The sequence below is a fragment of the Lacerta agilis genome, chromosome 11 (genome assembly GCF_009819535.1).
Source record: "Lacerta agilis isolate rLacAgi1 chromosome 11, rLacAgi1.pri, whole genome shotgun sequence".
Lineage (NCBI taxonomy): Eukaryota > Metazoa > Chordata > Lepidosauria > Squamata > Lacertidae > Lacerta > Lacerta agilis.
In genome coordinates this window covers 26,813,565-26,835,786 of record NC_046322.1, presented here as the reverse complement: position 1 = coordinate 26,835,786, position 22,222 = coordinate 26,813,565, and the positions used below count along the sequence as shown (strand labels likewise).

The 22,222-nt window shown below is 41.5% G+C and overlaps 1 protein-coding gene across 1 annotated transcript; it reads left to right on the top strand.

Annotated features, from left to right (window-relative positions):
- Positions 1-1,376: 1,376 nt before the first annotated feature.
- Positions 1,377-17,479, top strand: LOC117054705 (betaine--homocysteine S-methyltransferase 1). The gene is made up of 8 exons (XM_033163712.1): positions 1,377-1,479; positions 4,950-5,082; positions 7,632-7,750; positions 10,169-10,360; positions 11,401-11,548; positions 12,532-12,714; positions 14,231-14,459; positions 16,607-17,479. The coding sequence occupies exons 1-8, from the start codon at positions 1,444-1,446 to the stop codon at positions 16,797-16,799; spliced, it is 1,233 nt and encodes a 410-aa protein (XP_033019603.1). The 5' UTR covers positions 1,377-1,443; the 3' UTR covers positions 16,800-17,479.
- The last annotated feature ends 4,743 nt before the right edge of the window (positions 17,480-22,222 follow it).

Below are 22,222 nucleotides of genomic sequence, written 5' to 3'. Positions count from 1 at the left end.
GTTCAAATATATAAAAGGATGTCATATAGAGGCGGGAGAAAGGTTGTTTTCTGCTGCTCCAGAGAAGCGGACACGGAGCAATGGATTCAAACTACAAGAAAGAAGATTCCACCTAAACATTAGGAAGAGCTTCCTGACAGTAAGAGCTGTTGGACAGTGGAATTTGCTGCCAAGGAGTGTGGTGGAGTCTCCTTTGGAGGTCTTTAAGCAGAGGCTTGACAGCCATCTGTCAGGAATGCTTTGATGGTGTTTCCTGCTTGGCAGGGGGTTGGACTGGATGGCCCTTGTGGTCTCTTCCAACTCTAGGATTCTAGGAGGGGGTGGGGTGGGGAGAGGGAGGTGGAGATCATGACGACTTTGCAAATGTACAGGAGAGTTTGCCTCGCTCAACAATCCCGGGGCAGTTGTGCGCGATACCTGACCCTCACAGCCTAAACAACCCCCTCCCAATCTCTTCCGTACGGATGAGGGGCGGGAGGAAATCAGGGTCCACACAAAATAAAATAGGAGGAAAACACGGGAGCTGAGCAGAGGGTTGTAACAGGAAGAATTATCTGAAAGACGGGTGAGGTGGTGGTGGGGGATACACAGCTGAAACCGGGATCTTCTGGAGGTGGGAAGTAGCTGCTGCGGAGCTTTAATGGTGTTGATTTTGTGGAAGACAAAAGCAGAGGGTGAGGCGGCTTCCAAGCAGGTTTACTCGGAAGTCAACCCCGCGGGTTTTCCTCCCAAGAAAAGCATAGGATAAAAGCACAGAAAAGCCAGGGGAGCCGCTTTGCAGCGAGTGGGGGAGACGGAGGAGCTTTGCCGGTGCTGTTGCTCACGAGCTGCTGGTTTGCCAGAGAGTCAGCCTGGAGGGAGGGGGACGGGCAGCCACTTTGCTGGGAGGGAAGGAGCGCCACCGGGGCTGCCAATTGGCGCAGCTGCGCCATCCGCCCGGCTGCCGGGGGTGCTGATTGGCGCGCCCCCCCACCCAGCCAGCTCTTTCAGGTGCTTTGCCGCTCCCCCCTTCCTCCGCAACTGCCACCAGACATATATAGTTGGTGGGGCATGAAGCGTGTTTGCGTTTCCATGTCCTGCCAGGGACTCAAGGCTGCTTTGGGGGGGGGGGCAGCTGGCTTCTAGGGGGGGGGCAGCTGGCTTCTAGGGGGGGGGCATCTGCCCCCTCCTGCCCCCCTTCGGTACGCCCATGCTTCGCATAAAGGAACAAGTCCGAGCACGGTCTTGCCCGGGCGAACGCAGCTATATAGAGACGCCTCTTCCCCCAATCGACTTCCAGCTCAGGATCCACCCACCTCCGGCCGTCCCTTCCCAAGGATATAAAACGCGCGAGCGGTTTGCAACGCTCCCTGTGCCTCTTCGCTGGGGCGCGCTGCGTTTGTTTGTCTCGGCAGCAGAGAAGGGGAAGTGCAGTTCCCGACAGTATCGACAGGGCGCTGAATCATGGCACCTATTGGAGGGACCCCGAAAAACAAGAAGGTAAAGCCGCCGGCTGCTTGGGGGTCTTGCTTGCTTGGTTTTGTTGTGAAGAGAAGCCCCGAGGTATAATAGAGCCGTCAAGCTTAGAAACCTTTCTCTGTCTTCGGAGTCTTCGGGCAAGAGGTGGTCGATTATCTCCTGCAAGGCGTCATTGAGAAAAAGAACAACGGTGCTTTAATAGAAAAGTTGTGAGCGAGAGAGAAGAGTCGTTTGGGGCTTTGGTAATAGGCAGACCCTGGGGGCTTCAAGAGGGTCAAGGGTGAAAGTCCGCTGCACGAGTTGAGATATAGAAATAGACATCTCGGTCTACACCCGTGTTCCCAACGTGGGGCACACACGCCCCACAGGGGGGCAATTTGATTTTTAAGGAGGGCAATTCGAGAATGAGTTATTAACAATGAATGGCCTTTTAGGCTTCCTCCACGTGAATAGGAGTTCACTTTTCGGATAATAATTATATAGGGGGGGCATCAGGATTTTAGAGATGCTTAGCTGGGGCATGCCCAAAAAAAGGTTGGGAACCACTGATCTACACCCTTAACTATCTCAGCTGCCCTAGACTCTGTAGAGTGTAAGCCAGGGGGCGTATTGAAGCCAGAGGCACCTGGTTCTAACAATTTTTTTATATCCCAGGACTTTTCATTCATTTTGTGTATATATATATAAATCTGATTATTCACATTGCTATGGGAATGTTCAGTATGATAGCAAAGTGTGTTTTCTGCATTTGGAACAACTGAATGTGATACTGATTTAGATAGATACTTTTTACACGCTTTGGCCAGGATTCTGCATAAAAATGTAATCAGTCAGAATTGTTGGTTCACTTCCTATGCTATGAATATACACATTTGCAGTCCCGCAGATATGAATCTTCATTGTCATTAGAAAGCTTCACAAGAAGACTCATTGTTAATTGCTTTCATAAACGTTACTCCGTGTGATTTCAAAGGAATTTATCTAAATATTTGTGTTACTGTTGCTTGATCGTGTAAATGACTAAAACCTAACAGGAGAGGTAAAAGTACTCTTAAATATTAGACCTATGGATAATATGCCTGTTGGAGAATGGAGTATGTATGTGTGCATAGCTATGAAGTTATATGTTTGAAGGAAAGTCACATGCGGGGGAAAACCTGGAGAAATATATTATTTGATCTTATCAATACAGCTTTTATTAAAATAGATAATCTAGCATATGATACTAGATAGTGTTCAGAAAGACAGAGATAAAAATGTAGCAGCAGTCAACACAATAAGCAGCTCAGAGGCCATGATTTTGGCAGTGTTAATGGAGAAAGAAAGGTAAATCTGGGCCATGTTATGGATAGAAGAACAAAAATATTTGACTACAGTGGAAAATTTGGGCATACAAAGCATGGAAAATGAAGAGAAGTGTAAGCAATGCTTGGGCAGGAGGTTATATTGTGATACTGTTTAGATTTAGAAAGATTGTGTTGGGAATCATGCTGCCCAAAAAGCCTCACAGAGAGTGAAGGAGAAAAAGAAGCATAGAACTAAGAATGAGAGACACTGTCATGTTGCTGTAGCAGAGAACTATTTTTCTGCAAGTGTTTATATGTATTTGCATATGTGGGTGACTAACACCTGCCAGAGCATTAGGTGGAACTTTCTGTAAAGCTTTTACTTAAGCTAGAAAGGCAATGTGCCCCATTCCGGAACAGCTGTTTCCTAACGGAAGGGTGAACTTTTTGGTGACAGGGAAATGCATCACCTATCAGATTTGTTTAAAAAATGTTAGCGTCCAGATTATATGTTCCTAGAACGTATGGGCAAGTGTAGTGTGTAACATGTGTACTGTTAGACTCAATTCACACTGTCTTCACTTCAGAAGCAGAGTTTTATGAAGCAGGTCTGGTAAATCATGAAGCAGTTAATAAAAAGGGGGCACAGACATTTAGGGAGAGGTCAGTCTGAGATTTAACAGCAACTGTCACTGCAGCTATGAAAAGAAACACAGGACAGCTGTCACTAATGCTTCAGTTAACCATGACTGAGGGATCACAAAAAGAGCCTTTCAGATGGCACCCCAAGCAATTGTCAGCAAACTTTCCTAATAAATAGCATTACATACTAAAGGGAAATAATACTTTGAACAGGATCTGCCATCAAGCACATAAGGGAGTAATAACCCAAAATTTCACGTTATTTTAGGGAAGGGCATAGCTTAGTATAGGAGCATGTGTTTTGCATGAAAAAGGCCCCAGCTTCTATCCCCAGCATATCCAAGTGAGACTAAGAAAGACGACTCCTTGAAATCCTGCAAACCACTGCCAGTCAGTGTAGAAAATTCTGAGCTAGATAGATGAGACTTAATTTAAAAACCAATATAGGGCACAAATAGATTCAAGTCTACCTGGTCGCCTAAGAGGTGTTAGTATGATATACTATAAATGCCGTCAGTGGTAAGAATCACCTCCAGACTAGGTATTTTACAGAATGCAAGTATTGTTTTTCCTTTTAGGTCCATAATTATTACCAGATATGTATCTATAGACAAAGTAGTAAAATATTTTGTAGAAATATTTTTTTAATAAAAAATATATGAAGTTGTTGTAATGGTTCTTCAGACTTTAACTGGAGAGGATTTCCAAGAAGTGCATTGGTGATAATGAAGTGCCAAGAAGGGTGCAGATTGTGTTCCTTTGACCTAGCAGGGTCTCATTAGTCCTCTTAATCAGGAATGGGTAATTTCCGTCCTGGAAGCGGAATGTGACCCTCTACATATTTCCTGTAGTTTTTGTCATGCAGATTCAAAGTAGCTAGTCCATTGCAAGTTAAATTGTGCTCTGTGAACCCAGCACACAGATGGGGGTAGCCAATGAGTCTCAAACCTTTGGCAAGTTAGGGACTTCCCTTACATGCAAATATAGACTGTGGAGGATTGAGCAGACAAGATCAATAGTGGGTCCAGCAGTCAAGAAGGCGGCTTCTGCATATGTTGTAGAGGGAAATTAGGGGCATATGGGGTTCATCGACCTGGGAAAGTAGCCCATCTACTTTCAGAGAACGAAAACTCTCATCCTAAACCTCTGCTGCCTTGTGTGATATCTTGTGGAGAAGATAAGGCTAAGGAGTAAACCCTACACACAAATCCATTATGGAGTCTTAAGATTAGTGGATGGTGCTTTGTATGCCTCCTTCTGGCAACTCCTGCTGCCCTGCTGGAATCAAACGTATTGCTCTGCTTTCCTTTGGACCACACCAACAAGTGGGGTCTTGTCTAGACATCCCAGGACCTCCATACACACTGCCCAGGCTTGCACCCCAGGAAGATCACTTAAGTGCAGCGGCTTAACTTTATATGTTGTATGAAATGTTAATGTCTCCCTATGATATAATGTATTTATGTATATGTTTTCAGATATAAGTTGCTTGGAGACATTTTAGCTGAATGTTCTAAAACATTATATGAACACTACTGTATGTAGTTGCTGTTCTTCTTCTAGGGTATTCTTGAACGTCTAGATGCTGGAGAAATTGTGATTGGTGATGGAGGATTTGTCTTTGCTCTCGAAAAGAGGGGATATGTGAAAGCTGGACCTTGGACTCCAGAAGCTGCACTAGAACACCCAGAAGCAGGTTAGCTTAATCTGCAATGTATACATTGTGAACTGTGTAAAATTCCCAGTTGTAGAATGCACATTGACCCCAATGCTTGATAAAGTTAGTCATGATAAAAGCTGTGATCCTAAACAAACTTACTAAGGAGTAAACATCATTAAATACAATGAGTAAGGCTGTAGAGGATTGTGCTTTATGCCCCTTGAAATCAGTAGAATAAGTCAGGTGAATTTAGTTCACATCCCATTTCATTCAATGGACTTAATCATAGTCCACTTTAGCTAAATAGGGGCTGTTGGGCACAATGCACAGGCCAATGAAAATTGGTTCTATTCAACAAATTTTAATGGGCTCTTTAATGGGCACATTTTCTGATTTATACCTGATTTTGTATTTTATGACACTTTGAACTGGTTATTACAGAAATATTGCTTTAACATTGTATCAGTAATATTTAATCTTTTTTATATTTTTGCAGTTTTGGGACTGCCTTAAAATAAGGATTTAAAGTATACTGTTTGTTTTCCTGTGTCTGAAGGCATCTATAGGTCTTTGAAGATAGGGTCCTGGATTTACAAAGACAAGGGGATGAAAGCAAATACTGTGATAATCACAAAAAGCCATATTAATGTAATCAGTGGTCTTTTGGTTATCCTCTGCTTCTATAGTAGCAGACAGTGTGGTGGGACGGCACTGCTCACCTGACCTCGTCATTGCTTTGTTGATATTTACCGGGAGCGGGCTGGTGGCTATGGTGCAAATGCGCTAATGGGAGTATTGGCTTGGCTCTGCCTCTACGTTTGCACCATGCAGGCTTTGCCAGCGCTTCACTCCTCTACCTCCTGGTAAGCAGCAGTGATGCAACTAACAGGAGGTCAGGTGAACAGTAGTACGCCACCACATTGTTTGTACCTGATGGTGTCAAATACTAGGTGTTCTGTTACCATTTTCAGTAGTAGCTTTATGTTCAAAATCATTTGGCAAAACCTGTACCTCTTGAAAGACAAAACTGTCCCTGCCACAGTATGGGGAGAGTGAAATTAAGCCTGATGCTGCTATTTCTGTCCAACACTGCAATTTTCCATGTATCACTCCAACTCCTTGAAAGTAAGGCAGGATTTAAAAAATGCAATAAACAACTATTTCACAACTGGGGTGTACTGTATTGCGAAAGTCCCATACCAGTCAGGCAAACAGTGTTCTAAGTGTGAAATAGATGTGACCTTAAATCATTCTTAAATTACATTTGTATGGGTCAAAATGGGGGGGGGTGACAGAGAGTGTAGTGTCATATGTGACCTTGAAACTGGATAGGAAACCCAACAGTCTTAAAGTGAAGAAATAGAGCCTGTTTTTCTTGCCTTTGGTTAGAGTATGGATGGTGCCAGTTATTGCATAGTAACTGTTGTGGGATTTGAGATAGCTATTCTGGCATCATAATTATAAACACATTTGCTTGGAATTAAGTCCTTTTTATTGTGGCAGAAAATGCTTCCTAAATGAGGCGATGAGTAGAAGTAATTAGTGGCCTACCTGTGTACATTAAGTATCTTGCACTGCAGGGATACCAACATGGTTACCCTGCAGAAGTTGTTGGACTACAACTTCTATCATCCTTGACCTTTGGTCATGCTGACTACGGCCAATTGAGGTTGGGATCCAGTAACATCTGGAGGACACTGCATTGGCTATCTGTGCTCTATTGTCTCTATAAATGCATTGTAGTTGTGGGTGGCACATTTCCCATTTAAAATCTACTTTTGATACACTGCCTGTTAAAAATGCTATTGCATATTGCACCAGTAGACTAAGGAAAAATTGGCTAAAGACAATATCCAGTAGTGGAGAGCAAACTTCTATCCATGCAACAGGACTTCCCCTTCCTCTTCTCCTGATGCAGCTCCTTACATGCCTACTAAAACTGCTGTGTAGGGTTGTGGACCCTCTAGAGCAATTTGGGGGAGGCTGCAGAGGGAAAGAGAAGAAGAGGAAATCTGCTTGGATAACACTGGATATTGTTCTAAGGAAAGGAAAGAATGTGTCTTTCTTTTGCAACTTCAGATCTACCTGGAAGTTTTTCATCAGTTATTATCATATGAATCCTATTTATTTATACTTCTAATTTGCAGAGTTTTTCAAAACACTCAAGTCAGCATTGTTCTTATTTTACAGGCAGGAAAAAGAGGATGAGAGAAAGTGATTTTGCTTTCCCAAGATACCTCTACAATAGAGATGAGCCTTAAACCTTCCTGGTTCAAATCCAATTTTGTCCAGTCTACAAGTGAAATGGTTTAATAGTCTCAGATGCCCTTTGCATTAATCATGTACCAATTGCAAGTTGGGAAATTAATGTGCAGATTTTTTAATTGATTAAATACGCATACCCTTTATTAATATATAAATGGGAGTGTTTCTTTTTAACAGTATAACAACTCTGTTAAAAATGAAGCAAATCACTATGTGTAGGTCCTAAAATGGAACATGATAAGGCAATACCATGTAAAAGGAGCTGCTGCCACAATATTAACTCTTTGTTTGACTCTTTGTTTTGTTTAAACATTTTGCAGTTCGTCAGCTGCATCGAGAATTCCTCAGGGCTGGATCAAATGTTTTACAGACATTCACCTTTTATGCCAGTGATGACAAATTAGAAAACAGGGGGAACTATGTAGCCGATAAACATTCTGTGAGTAGTTTCAACTGATTATTATTATTATTATTATTATTGACAAACAAGCAGAGTTACATGATCTCAACACAGAAACATGGGTCATCTTTGCAAGACCTAACTCATTAAATCAAAGATGTAGATTTAAAAATTCAAATAAAAATAAAATATACGAAGATTTAGTATACTGAAATGGCATGACAGAGATGCTGCCTGGATTACCTTCCAAAAAAATACAGGCGCAACCGCCTGTCAGATGAAAGAGGCAAGCTAGTTACTCCTACTGTAGTTATTTCTCACAAAGCACTTTCAAGTTGTTTAATAGTTTAATACTGTGGAAAACAGGAGCTGACAAGGGCTAAATTTATCAATTAATTGTGACAAAGAAAAGTTTGTATACACATATACAGAAGTAACTCCTTACAGTGTGTAATAATATTATGTGCAAGACATGAATAGCCAAGAAGAATGTTTCTGTTTGATTTTTCAGTAAAATCTAGTTATTATTTTTTTATCTAGAAACTAAAGTTGGAGGCCAGTTTGTCCTTTGCTCCTCCTTAGAGATATTGTAACACTGTGGTTACCTTTCAGACTTGAAAACACCCCCCCCCCCATATATTTTCCTCAGGTGCTTTTAAATCTCTCACTTGGGAACATGTCAACAATGTCAGGACAGAACCAAAGTGTGGGGAGGGAGGCAGAGAAGAGATACAGACACTTTTGTCAACACTTAGAGGCACTCTCCTTTTCAATATTTTAAGGATCATTTGCCTATTTTTAGGTAGTTGGTTAGGATCACACAAGTCCTCACTCTGCATTAACTTTGCTTGCCAGGAGTAACAGAAGAAATGACATTTGCTGCATGATTCCCGACTGTCTGGGTGGGACTACTAATGAAGACCTAGTTAGTTAGTTAGTTGGTTGGTTGGTTGGTTGGTTGGTTAGTTGCTTTTGCCAAAACAGAAGCAGGCTGGCTCAGTGGCAGCAAAGAGAGGCGAACTATATTTATGTTGTGATTAGGAGTTATTTTCAGGAAATATTTTTGGGACTTCTGAAGATACTATTTTGGACCCAAAAACTGAAGCAGGCAAACATTGAATAGTGCTGGTACAGCAGAAAGGGAGAATGGCATTAACTTGCACTTTAGAGTGTGGCAATACGACAGGTCCAGTATTGGGGAACATTTAATTCTTCATTTAGTGTCTTAATTGGCAATCCTTCTGAATAGGTTAGGCTAAGGCTTGGTGGATTCATATTAATATTAAATAGCATAGGAGATGAGAGAGTCCTGTTGCATCACATAATATAAACATCATGGGTGGAGCAGGAGTTTGCCACAACATCTTCTGAAATCTTCCTGTAGAGATGAATGAAGCAATACAAAATCTCCAGTTTCCAACCCAGACAGGAAATGCCCATAAAAGCCTGTGATAAAAATGAATATTGCTGCTTTCCCCAGCGTTTCTAATATTGGAAAGCTTTAGAATACTCAGGAATAAAAGTTTTGTGTCTCTATTGTAGGAAATTTATGCTTTTTGTGCATTCTGCAATTTCTGTAGAGGGGAATGAAGCCACAGCAATACGAAACTTCCAGTTCTCAATCTAGACAGGTGTTCCTAAAGAAGACCATAGACAATTAGTATTGAAACCTGCTGAGAAGCCCTAGAAAATTAACAAGGTCACACCCCGTCATCCATCTCCTGGTGTAGATTGTTATCCAGGGAGACCTGAGGCAGTTTATGAACCCAGGAAAGAAAGCAGAGTGAAATGGAACCAGATAATCAGGAATGCCTGGAGATGTGCCACCACACCACATGCTGAAGCAACTTGCCCCCAAATGGGGAGGCTAGTCAATAATTAGTCAATAATCTGTCTCCAGGGATCCCCCTCCCCTACTAGTGGTCTCACTACCACATCCTGTCTTGAGCATTCATCATCCCATTGCCTGTCTTGTTGGTTCCCTTTAGCCAGGTGTTACTAGCTATGATGGACAAAGCGGTAGGCTAGAAAGGTCTGTTGGTCAGAGCATGGTGCTGATAACACCAAGGTCGCAGGTTCTATTCCCATAAGGGGATTTCTGCATTGCAGGGGGTTGGATTGCATGATCCTCCAGGTCCCATCCAACTCTATAATTCTGTGATCAAACATGCAAGTTGTAGGTTGCATTTCTCCAAGAGCCCTTTTCAGAACCTTAGGCTGCAGGAACTGAAATGCACTGCTGGGTTTGCACAGGTAGATCAGCAGCACACTCAGTAAAATCCTTTATGCTGTCCACTAATAAAAACCACCACCTTATGAAATTGTACTGTGATGATTGGTAAAATGTGAAGCGTCTAAGCTGGACAACATATGTAACATGTATTCATTTTTCCTACAATGAAAGTGTAGGTATGTGTATGGTGTAAGTCCGTACTAATGCTATTTCCCTATTATCAGGGCAAGAAAGTAAACGAAGCAGCCTGTGATATTGCAAAAGAAGTGGCTCAAGAAGGGGATGCTTTGGTGGCTGGAGGCGTCAGCCAAACCCCTTCATACTTAAGCAGCAAGAGTGAAGCTGAAGTTAAATCAATCTTTCGAAAGCAGCTAGAGGTTTTTACCAAAAAGAATGTGGACTTCTTAATTGCAGAGGTAAATGCAATCACTAAGGAAACAGCAAGTGGTGATAATGGGGGAAACGGCTTTTGTGATAGGTTCGTATCCGGAGTTTGTGTGAATTGAAAAGCTGCTTGCACAATGGGGCTCTGCAGATTTGCAACCCACCTGCCCCCAAAGAGTGACCAAGGCATGCCAAAATCGGGACTAAACCCCTGTTGAAATGGATCTTGAAAATCTGTTGCATCCAAGAGTGCCAGAGCCAGAGTGGGGGAGGGGGCGGGACACCCCCGCAGAAATTTGTGCCGGGGCCATGTGCCCCTCAGCCACCAACCCACCCACCCCCAAATGCTGGAAGCTGTGGGATAACAATGACTTGGGCCTAGCCTCTGCACAAACAAATCTGAACGAATGCTCAATAAACTGTCATATAGCCTCCACACAAATTTTACATGAACAAATCAGGATAGATGCTCAGTAAATAGGTTGGTAGAACCCTTAAACAGATACCCTGAGGTACAAAGGAGTTTCGTATATGATGAAATATACTCAGCAAATGCAATTTTGGGAGGGAAAGTTTTGAATATTTAGAAAATAACAGGGATCCTCATTTTCCTCTCCACTGGGCTAGGAAGGGGAAGCGCTGGCTTCAGCAAAGGTGTCTGCCAACTGACCCAGCCTCCCACTGGCCACTGAAAGTGTAGATGAATGGCCCACTGGTGGTATTCTTCTTGCCATTAGAGGGCAGCAGAAAGCCTTGAAATATAGAGCATTCCAAAGGTGGGGAGGGAGCAGAGCTAAGCATCAGGCCCCGAATGGAGTCAATCACTGTGCTAGTCTGATCAGGGCTAATCGTATTCACCTCCGTTTCACCATAGCCACCATGTGTAGATGCAACGATGGCTCTGACCTTCCACAAAGCCCTTTTGTCAGTGGGTGGGGGGTTGCATTATACCCCAAGTTTTTTATTTTTTTAAAAGTACTTTTTCTTTTAGTCTCTTGTTTGTTTTTGTCACATTTTCACACCAAAGGTAGTATTATGCTCTGAACTCCCCCCCTTTTTTCTACTTCTTTAGTATTTTGAACATGTTGAAGAAGCTGTGTGGGCAGTTGAAACCTTAAAAGAAGCTGGGGTACCAGTTGCAGCAACTCTTTGTATTGGTCCAGAAGGAGATATGCATGGCATATTACCTGGAGAATGTGCTGTCAAACTTGTAAATGCTGGTAAGAGTCTATATTTCACATAACCATCGTGAGACAAGTTAAAATATTAGTGATATGGGATGAGAGGAAAGAAGCACAGCAAAAGTAGGTGCATGTTTGAATAGGGAAATACTGGACAAGGCAGAAGGCCTGTTGGATCATAGTGGACCCAGCTTTGGGGGGGGGGAGAGATTGCCTCATTCTCCCTAATGGACCAATTTCTCAAATAGTTCTACTTTTTATTTTAAATTTTCGAATCTGCTTTATTATTAAGGCTCAAAGTTAAAACAACATTTTAACAAGTGCTTTACAAATGACCCTATCATCCACTTTAGCTATGGCAGCACAGAAAAACAGGCAAGTGGCCCCATCCACAGGCAAGTGGGGAACAGCTATCAATGTCTTGATTCTGCCTTAAAAGGTGCACGAGATGCAAATCCTGGCACAAATTACTTGAAGCTTGTAACCCACACCCATACTTGGTTGCTTTACAATACCAACAATTCCACACTTAAATCAGGCGGCTAAAATGAATAAGCTTTGGATGGGAGGAACCAGGAATGGGTTTTTGTGTGAAAGGACTGTGAGCAAAAAACAAAAACAAAACCACACACACACAACCAAATTTCTGAGCTGGGTATACATTTACCTTCCTTTCTAAGCTAGTATTTTGCATGTGGTGCCAGCTTATGGTCTTTGGGTTTTGTGGGTGGGAATTTAGCCAATCCCTCAAGCTTGAAGTCTGCCCACCCCAGGTCTAGAGCACATTCAGCCCAGCCCTGCAAGCCATGGATCTCATGCTTTCATCTGACACTCCCAGCATTTCAAAGACAATAACTACTTTGCTATTTATGTTGTTTCCATATATGCATATTTAAAATGCAGTTCCAAAAAAACAACAACCCCATAACATCAAAAGGGGCCCTTTATACACAGATCACATTAGTTTAAAAACATTGAATTGAAAGACATTATGAAACACTTCACTTCTTCTTGTTCTTTAGGTGCTTCTATTGTTGGAGTAAACTGCCATTTTGATCCAGCTACTTGCCTCAAAACTCTGAAACTCATGAAGGAGGGCTTGGCAGCTGCTAAACTAAAAGCGCACCTGATGTCACAGCCGCTTGCTTTTCATACTCCGGACTGTGGGAAGCAGGGGTTCATTGATCTACCGGAATTTCCTTTTGGTAAGACTTTTGTTGTTGCTGCTGTTCTTAGTGTGAAGCTGCGAGGAAAAATAGCACTTACACATCAAATAGCAGTATATAGTATACATCAAATATCCAGTACATGTACTCGAAATAGCACCATTGCCTTCAAAAGCATACAGCTGGTCTGGAACTGAAGCCATGTTGCATTGTATAAAATGTATTTATTAATTTTTTAAAAAATGCACCATCATTCTATTCATATTTCAAGAGTGATATATAGTCAATTAGATTAATTATAAAATACAACAATAAAACAGTAGGGGCAGAGTCTAAATTTTTAAACCTAAAGATTGCCGCCAGGTAAATGGTTATAGCAGGAATAGGAACCATTTTTCAGGTCACAGACCACATTACTCAGCAAAAAGCTATCAGGGGGTCACATTTCATACGTGGGCAGAAGCCCAAAATTAGACAGGGCCAGATCAGCTGAGGGGCCAGACATGCAGATCAGCTGAGGGGGTGTTCTTTTCATCCTGTTATAGGGCTGGGCTTGATGTTTGTGCTGGGACTGGGATGAAACTGGGCCATCTGCTTCCCAGATGACCAGCAAATTGTTGGAGATTCATTCCCCATGTCTACAGTCATGGGATTGTTGTCTATCACATGACTGTGTATGTTTTCATTCCACAGAATGTGAAGTGACGGAGACAGGATGTTTGTGTTACTGTGTTCTGTGAAGTGGGACTATTGTCCTTTGTTCTTTTCTCTTTGCTGTCTGATGCTAGAGAGAGAGGGAGCCATGTTGCAGTGCTCCATTTGTGTTTATATGTAATTAAAGTAGATTAGCCAAAATGCTGAGTTGCTGAGGTCTGTTACACAAGCTGAGAAGACTCTGTGGATCCCTGAGTGTACTGACGCTTTTTGGCATTAGTCGCTGTGATGTTTGGGCAGAAGAAAGCTTTTGAAGCTCCCAAACGATTGACCAGGAGAGAGAGAACATGCCATTCAGGCATGTGTCTCTGCCAGGGTCCTACACGAGAGTAGGATGCTACTCATTTTCATCCCCATCTCAGTATGCTTTAAGCTTCCCGCCCTGCATGCTGCACTGGGGATAAAAAAATTAGAACCTCCCTGTTCTTCAGATGTTATGTTCCATTTGGTTGGGAAAACATGTAGGTAATTATTGGAACTAGAAAAGAGTGCTGAAAATTTTGTTTAGGTCACTTTGTGGAATAGGGAGCCCTACCTAAGAAAAATCAGTTTGGAAACTGAAAACTTGCTCCACAAGAGTGGCTGTTGAGATTGGCTCTGTCTTATGGTACCTGGAAAGAGACTGTTCCCCAAAGTTGATTCACTCTTTGCTGCTGTCTAGGAACTGTTTGCAAACTAAAAAGTTGTGAATAAATACACAGTTGTCTGTCCTGGTTAGCGCTGTCTAAAGAAAACAAACACATTTTGTAAAACATTTGGATGACAATGGTAGTCTTTTGCACAGATTTTTATCACCAAATATTCAGATATTTAAAGTTAAAGTAATTACATATCATTACAGCTTTGGAGCCAAGAATTCTATCCAGATGGGATGTTCACAAATATGCAAGAGAGGCCTATGATTTGGGGATTCGATATATTGGAGGGTGCTGTGGGTTTGAACCATATCACATCAGAGCAATTGCAGAGGAGCTGGCCCCTGAAAGAGGATTTTTACCACAAGCCTCTGAAAAACATGGCAGCTGGGGGAGCGAATTGAGCATGCATACCAAACCATGGGTCAGAGCAAGGTAAAGTATATTTTTAACTCTGATACTAAAATAGCCCACTATATATATTTCTTTTTCAGAAATGCACTGCCTCATATAGCAAATTACTTGGTAGTAGTAGAACTCTATGTCATGGTACAAAACCATGCACACAAGCAGTTTTGAACAGTAATTTTATAGACCTAAACACCAAGATGGAAGTAATGGATGCAGGATATTACTAAACATGTGCATTTAGATCAATACAGTGACTGAGTTAAATACCCTCCAGTTTCCTAGAGTACCTGTTATTCAACCATTGTACAGGCAAGTTTCATTCAGATTTCCTGATGATATAAATGTTGTCCCTTTCATGTTAGGCTGGCAGCATTTGCTATGTACAGTAAAGCTAGAGAGACTGAATTCAATCAGAATACTAGTTTCTTAGTTTGTCTGTTATGTAGTTTCCCCTCATGCTCCAAACATGTTGGGGCATTTAGAAATCAATTTCATAATAAACTTGTTCTGTTCATACTACTTCTGGGGTGCCTGATGCAGTGCCCATCAAGGCCTTCTGTCCCTACCAATTTTTAAATTAAAAAAAAAAAAACCTATGAGGGTTTTATTTCAGGCTAGGAGGTTTCTCTTTTGGTGGGGCTTGTGTTTTCTTTGTTTTGAGCTGTATGTAGATATGTTGCCTGGGCCCCTGGGGATATTTTTTTTTTTGGAGGGTGGGGGCAGTTCTGAGCATCACCACTTTCATTCTGTGAAATGGGTATTTTGTGGTGCTCATAACAGTGTCTTAGATTTCCAAATATTCTCCCTCCCTGAAACAAAAGGTTGGGGATTCTTTTGTTATTGTGTGGTATTGCCCTCCTTTTTGCTGCAGCTAAGCCATAGGACCACAGAAAAGTTCAGCATATATCTGGAGCATGGTTATGAAGGATGTCTGAGGTGCTGAAACCTCATTTAAACTTCTTACATGGCAATCATTATATAGGTTGCCTTTGAAGTTCAACAATGTGCTGCCTTTGAACATTCAACAATGTTTAAAGCTATAGTCGAGATTTCTGGAAACCTACTATCCATATTCCTGGGGCTACAAAGTTCATTTTAGCCCCCCTCCCCCTTTTCACTGTATTATATATGTCGATGTTATTTTTGACCTGGCCTTAGCAGGAAAAGAAACTAGGAAATGTGCACATAACCCTTTCCAAAGCACCTGTATTTCAGTGCTTTGTTTGGGTTTTATGTCTCAATATCCTTGGAGAAGTGGTGGGGATTTATCAACAATACAGCACTCCCAATGCTGATGTGCCCCCTTATGCGTGAGAGGCCCTCAGTGCTGGATCTCTGTGTCCGGCCTGAACGATTACACTATTAATCCCTCTGGCAAGTCATCCTAGGGTTGCCACATGTCCTCTTTTTCCAGGACAGGTCCTCTTTTTCATGGGTATGTAAAATCAGAGTCATCATAGTGAGCCATAGTTAAAAATAAAGGTAAAGGTAAAGAGAACCCTGACCATTAGGTCATCGCGGACGACTCTGGAGTTGTGGTGCTCATCTCACTTTATTGGCCGAGGAAGCCGGCGTACAGCTTCTGAGTCATGTGGCCAGCATGACTAAGCCGCTTCTGGCGAACCAGAGCAGCGCACAGAAACGCCGTTTACCTTCCCGCCGGAGCAGTACCTATTTATCTACTTGCACTTATCTACTTATCTGAAGAAGTGTGCATGCACACGAAAGCTCATACCAAGAACAAACTTAGTTCGTCTCTAAGGTGCTACCGGAAGGATTTTTTTAATTTTTGATTTTGTTTTGACTATGGCAGACCAACACGGCTACCTACCTGTACTTGCACTTTGATGTGTTAGGTTGGCAGGAGCAGGGACCGAACAACGGGAGCTCACCCCCTCTCGGGGATTCAAACCACCAACCTTCTGATCAGCAAGCCCTAGGCTCTGTGGTTTAACCCACATTACCACCTGCGTCCCACATACCAGTAGTTAAAAGTAGAATGCCTTAAATTAAGTTATTAAAACAATCCTTTGCACTGTTAGGTTTACAACCAAAATTATTCTTTGACAATCTGTTGATTTACATGTTAAAATATTTTGTAAAATATCTTGTATTGTATCCTTCTTGGATTAAAAATATATTGAATAGGATTTGTCCCTTTTTTAACCTAGGGCTAGGAAGGAATACTGGGAGAATCTGTTGCCTGCTTCAGGAAGACCATATTGCCCCTCACTGTCTAAGCCAGATGCCTGGGGGGTGACCAAAGGGGATGCTGAGTTGATACAGCAGAAAGAAGCAACATCTGAACAACAGCAGAAAGAACTCTTCAAAAGACAGAAATTCAAACCCAGCACTGTAGCATAGATTATTAGCATTTTTGTCTATGCAAAAGCAAGTATGTCACTGTATAATTGACAACTCAGTGGAAAGATCAGACAGAATTTATTAATTACAAGTTGGAAGTATAATAAATCTCAAAACACTTTTTAAAAATGAAAATGCGCCTATGCTATATACTGCACTTTTATTGAATACTCCAACTTATATGCAGTACACACATTTCAGAGAACATTCATCCTCCAATCCTATTGAAATAATTGAGATTTAATGCTTACATGTAAAATTGTCCAATCCTAAGCAACTTTTCTCAAAATTAAGTCTCACTGCATTTAACAGAATTTCCTTCCTAGTGAATGTGTTTAGGATTAAACCAAAGAACTTGGGTTAATTGGAACTTTATATGGATTGTGTCCATTATGTTAGATGGATAAGTTTTATTTTCTATTTTCCCCCCATAAGCATAGCACTCTTTATGAAAGCTAAAAGAGATGAATACTTATTTTGGAAAGATACATTTTTCTCATGATAGGAATAGTTTAAATCACTGCAATTATATAATTTTAAAAAATAAAATACTTCAGATAAACAGCAGATTATTTTCAAAATATTTGTTGGTTTTATTCTCCCAGGCTTGAGATGCCATTGTGATCTCTAAATGCATATTACAGGAGATCAAATTAAGCTAACATTTATTCAGCATTCAATTTTTTAACATATATATATAAAGGGTTATTTACAGTCCCAATTAGAAACAGAAAAACGTAAAGAAGATACAAGAATATAAAACTATTTTCTGCATGTGAAATCCAAACATGTAACTTCTGGAAATGTATGAAATCCACTTGGCTTTTCCATTACAAATTAGCAATAAGTCTTATATAAATCATGACTGAAGTTTCCTCAAGCTGCTCAGCTTCCCAGACTGTGGGTGGTATCCAGAAGTGATGGTACTGAAATAATCCACCAGTGGAATGGGGAGGAGGCCATTTCAATGACCCCTAAATTCCATGCCCTCTCTAAATCTGCCTCAAGGGTTGGTGGGGGTCCCCTGAGAGCAGATTTATGCCCCCCCCCAATATATGGGTTTTGAGAGGTGCTATGCAGGAAGGAGAAATGGACAAAAAAAAAATCCCTCCCTGTTTTGCTGACCAATTCCTTCCGTCAATAGATAGTTGCCAATGGATATCACTCTGTAACTATGCAAATATTTAGGTTCACTTCACAATGTAGCATCTGTGGAAGCTGATCACAATGACTTTCACCACTCAGCATGATTGATCCATTCCAATATGCTTCGCTGGTGCACCTGATCAAGTAGTTGAAATAATCTTTCTTACATCTAATCTCGTATGAGGGCTTTGGTACCCGCTTTTAAAAAGGGAAATCTCCATTGCTCACTGAAACTAAGGTCACATGTTAAAACCTTAACGACTGCAAATCTTCTGGCATGTGGCTCAGGGCCGGCCCGATACATTTTGGCACCTGAGGCAAACCACAAAATGGCGCCACCCTCCCTGCCAGGGAAGAAGGGGTGAGTGAAGATATACATCAGGAACAAGGGGGGGGGGATAAATATCTACATTGGAATCTGCTGCCCCCTGTGGTTCCTGCCACTTAAGGTGGTTGCCTCACCTTGCCTGATGTAGCTAAATAGATGACTAATATCTGCTATATACTGAGGAGATTGGCCTATAAAGTGGTACCTTGGGTTAAGAACTTAATTTGTTCTGGAGGTCCGTTCTTAACCTGAAGCACCACTTTAGCTAATGGGACCTCCCGCTGCTGCTGCACCACCAGAGCACAATTTCTGTTCTTATCCTGAAGCAAAGTTCTTAACCTGAAGTGTTATTTCTGGGTTAGCGGAGTATGTAACCTGAAGCTTATGTAACCTGAGGTACCACTGTACGTGACATCATTCAGTTCTTTTATATCTAAGAGCAATGTTCTGTATTAATACCAATAAAGATTTACAAATTACCCTAAGGTCTTGCTGTTTTAAGAGTGAAATTATATTTAAAACATGCACTGTTGAGAAAAATGAATAAAGGTATCTAACACAATGTTTTAACATGCTTCGTTTGGCAGGCACAGAATATTCTTCCTGCGTATGTTTGCCCTGCCACCTTTCTTCTCCATGACACATTATAGAACTCTTTTGTAATTCTGCATACACATAAAAAAGGCAGTATCAATCTTGTAACAATAAAGCAGGAATGGGAAGTTCTGGCCCTCCAGATGTAGCTGTAAAATATATATATATACGGTTAAACCTCGGTTGTCAATTGTAATCTGTTCCAGAAGCCTATTTGGCTTCCGAAATGTTTGACAACCGAGGCGCAGCTTCTGATTGGTTGCAGGAGCTTCCTACACTCAAGCAGAAGCTGTGTCAGATGTTTGGTTTCCAAAAAACGTTTGAAAACTGGAGCATTTACTTCTGGGTTTTCGGCGTTCAGGAGCCGAAACATTCCAAAACTGAGGCGTTTGTGAGCAGAGGTTTGACCGTATATCTATCTATCATTCCTGTTCTTTGTCACTGGTGTCCAAAAGGAATAGTCTAATACTTTAGCCGTCAACAACTTGAATCTAGGACTTTACTTCACTCTGTGTGTCTTGTGTCCAAGAAGATGCTTTGCCTGGGTGTTCTGGAGCAACCATAGTTTGTTTAAAAGTAAAAGCAACAGAAAAGTTTTCAACTCTTGAATGTTTTCAGTCAACCATCCACTGAGAATTGAACATCTGCTGCACATCCTGGAAGCCAAATAGGGCATTTCTGCAGCAGTTACTTGGAAGCGTTTGTGTTGCCTTTATACACATTTAATGTATTGGGATTCATTCTCTATTTTCTCCACAAGGAGGAGCTGGCTGAGGGAAATCGTATAACACCGTCTCACAATTCTCTGGGGCAGCCTTTAGGTTGGGTGTAAGGGTCTTCTGGTAATATACGTGGTAATAAACAGTCCTTAGGAATATATGCTCCTTAAATCAGGGGTGGGGAAACCTGTGGCCCTCCAGATGTTGAACTCCAGCTCCCATCATTCTTGGCCATTGGCTATGCTGGCTGGGGCTGATGAGAGTTGAAGTCCAACAATATATGGTGGCCCACAGGTTCCTTGCTTTACACTGACTGTATTTTAATCCACTGTTTAGAGAGCCTTCAAGTGGAAAAACATTTACAAGTAAATGTTAATAGTAACAATGGAATGGTGTTCCTGCTTCTTCCTCACTAATGTCTCTGAGCAAGAGTAAATAACATGAATTGCTTATTAAACTGGAATAGATGGCTGCCTCAGAAGAATGCTCCATTAAGCAGTCATGATAATCCACATCCACTCAACTTGAGAAACTTTTCCATTACATACAAAATGTTCATTCAGCTGGCAATAAAATGAATTAAACCAAACAAAATGTGAAACAGGTTTTTTTTTTTTTATTAAAACACATATGAAATTTTTCCTTAAGCTATGCATGGTCACAAACAATAGTGTGACTGTTTCTATATATAGTATTATTATTATTTTTTAAAAAAAACACCAATAAAATCACTGCACATCTGTTTGCAATTTGTGGTAACAATGCAACTTTTCCCTACCATTGGGTGAGATAGCATCATGGAAATGTATTGACGTTCCCACTGCACTGGGATGTACTGAATGTGCATGACGGTCAGTTTTTCATTAAAGACGATTGAATTCCAGGATCTTCACGTTAGAGCAGCTTTTCGGTTGCCATTCTGGGATCACTTCCAGACAACCTGTTCATTGGACATTCATCCAAATTTGTTTGCACAAGGTTTGCAGGGAGATTGGATGGTGTCAGCTACTTTTTGAGTATTAATTCTGATTTGGTTGCAGGGTGGTTAGTTGACGCTGAGTCAAGCAAATCTTATCCCATACTTTCCACTGCATTCCCCCCCCCCCCCCCTGCTTTTCTTATTGCAAAAAGTCTGGGGGTTTGGGGGGGAGGAGTGGAGGAGGAAGCAGGATTGTTGCATGATAGATCAGAAATAACTTTTATTGTGTAAATTGCAAGCTAAAAACAGTGGCTGTCTAGAAGTGCCCTTGGTTATCAGCCATAAAGTGAAAAATGAGAAGAAATTGGTAATGCAACAGGGATATCCAACAGTTTCTATCTGATGATGAACTAATGAAATAGTATTTGTAGTTCTGCAGCCTCTGTTTCCATCCTTCCTTGCCCCAAACCAAAGACTGGCAATTAACCAGAAGAAACATGAGCTAAAGCACTGGCAAAACCCAAGGTGATGCATTAGCAGAAAATGGATGTGTTTGTGCTGAATCTTGACATCAACAGTTTGGGCTTCTTTCTCTTTATGTTGTCCCAGAAAGTGGTGCAGACAGCTATGTGGTATTGTGAGGCATTTCGCCTTGAAAAGCCATTGTAAGAGTGTTGTTCTGGCAGCAAAGCAGAATCTCACACTCTTTATTGGTACTTACAGGTAGGTTTCTGAAGAAGTGTGCATGCACATGAAAGCTCATACTAAGAACAAACTTAGTTGGTCTTTAAGGTGCTACTGGAAGGATTTTTTTATTTTGTTTATTTGTAGTTCAGCACTAACACAAAAACATAATCTAGGAAAACAGGTAGTGTCCCTAGAAAACAGTTTTACACAATCTCTTAATATATTTTTTTTCCATCTCAGCATTCCCCACCCCACCCTACATATCACCAGGTGGATTACTGTAAAATGCAAAAGCACTGCCTCCTTGTGGTAAGCGAGATAGTTACAAGAGCAGTGAAAGATAAGGCAATCCTCCCAAGGGAATTATTCCCAGTTAATTAAGTTGTGAACAGTTGTTGTGCTTATTTTGCATACATTTAAGCTCAAATTCAACTTCCACGGGTGCTAGTTTATACATTTCATTGCCATTTGGCCCTACTGGTTACAATTTTTCTATTTATATCTATGAGGATATATACTTGCCAACTGAGAATAAGGCTTCATGTATCTCATTGCATTCACAATACTTGTTATATCTTTAATGTGTTACAATATTGCACCACAATGACTTCCAATCGGGACTTCAATGCCTCGTACAAGGCTTGCAAAGAGTCCTGCACGGTCTCTGGTCAACAGGCTTGAAGCCAGCTTCTTCTTTCTGAAAGGATCAGCTGCATTACCAAGAGCCCCACAGGCAATTGGGAAACTCAGCTGTGCAGTTGATCAAGTCACCTGCCCCACACCTAACATCAAATATACTGTCAGGTGGAAGGCTGCTCTAGGAGCAATGGACTGATGATACCTACACCACATTGCCATGTTGAATATACTCTATTGACAGATTCTCCATGCAGGCACCCAGTGCTCAAGATCTACTCCCATGCGGCTTTTCAGGTAATATAGAGCAGACACTCACCAATAATGATGTCCAAGGGAGTATAGCAATGGAACATCACTATTGTGAAACACAGGAGACTGTTTCCATCTTGTA

What these genes read in the sequence shown, in the direction of transcription:
- LOC117054705 (XM_033163712.1), top strand. Translation starts at nt 1,444, where the DNA reads ATGGCACCTATTGGAGGGACCCCGAAAAACAAGAAG. An exon ending in TGTCAAACTTGTAAATGCTG is followed by an intron (nt 11,549 to 12,531) that starts GTAAGAGTCTAT and finishes CTTGTTCTTTAG; the next exon opens with GTGCTTCTATTGTTGGAGTA. An exon ending in AAACCATGGGTCAGAGCAAG is followed by an intron (nt 14,460 to 16,606) that starts GTAAAGTATATT and finishes TTTTTAACCTAG; the next exon opens with GGCTAGGAAGGAATACTGGG.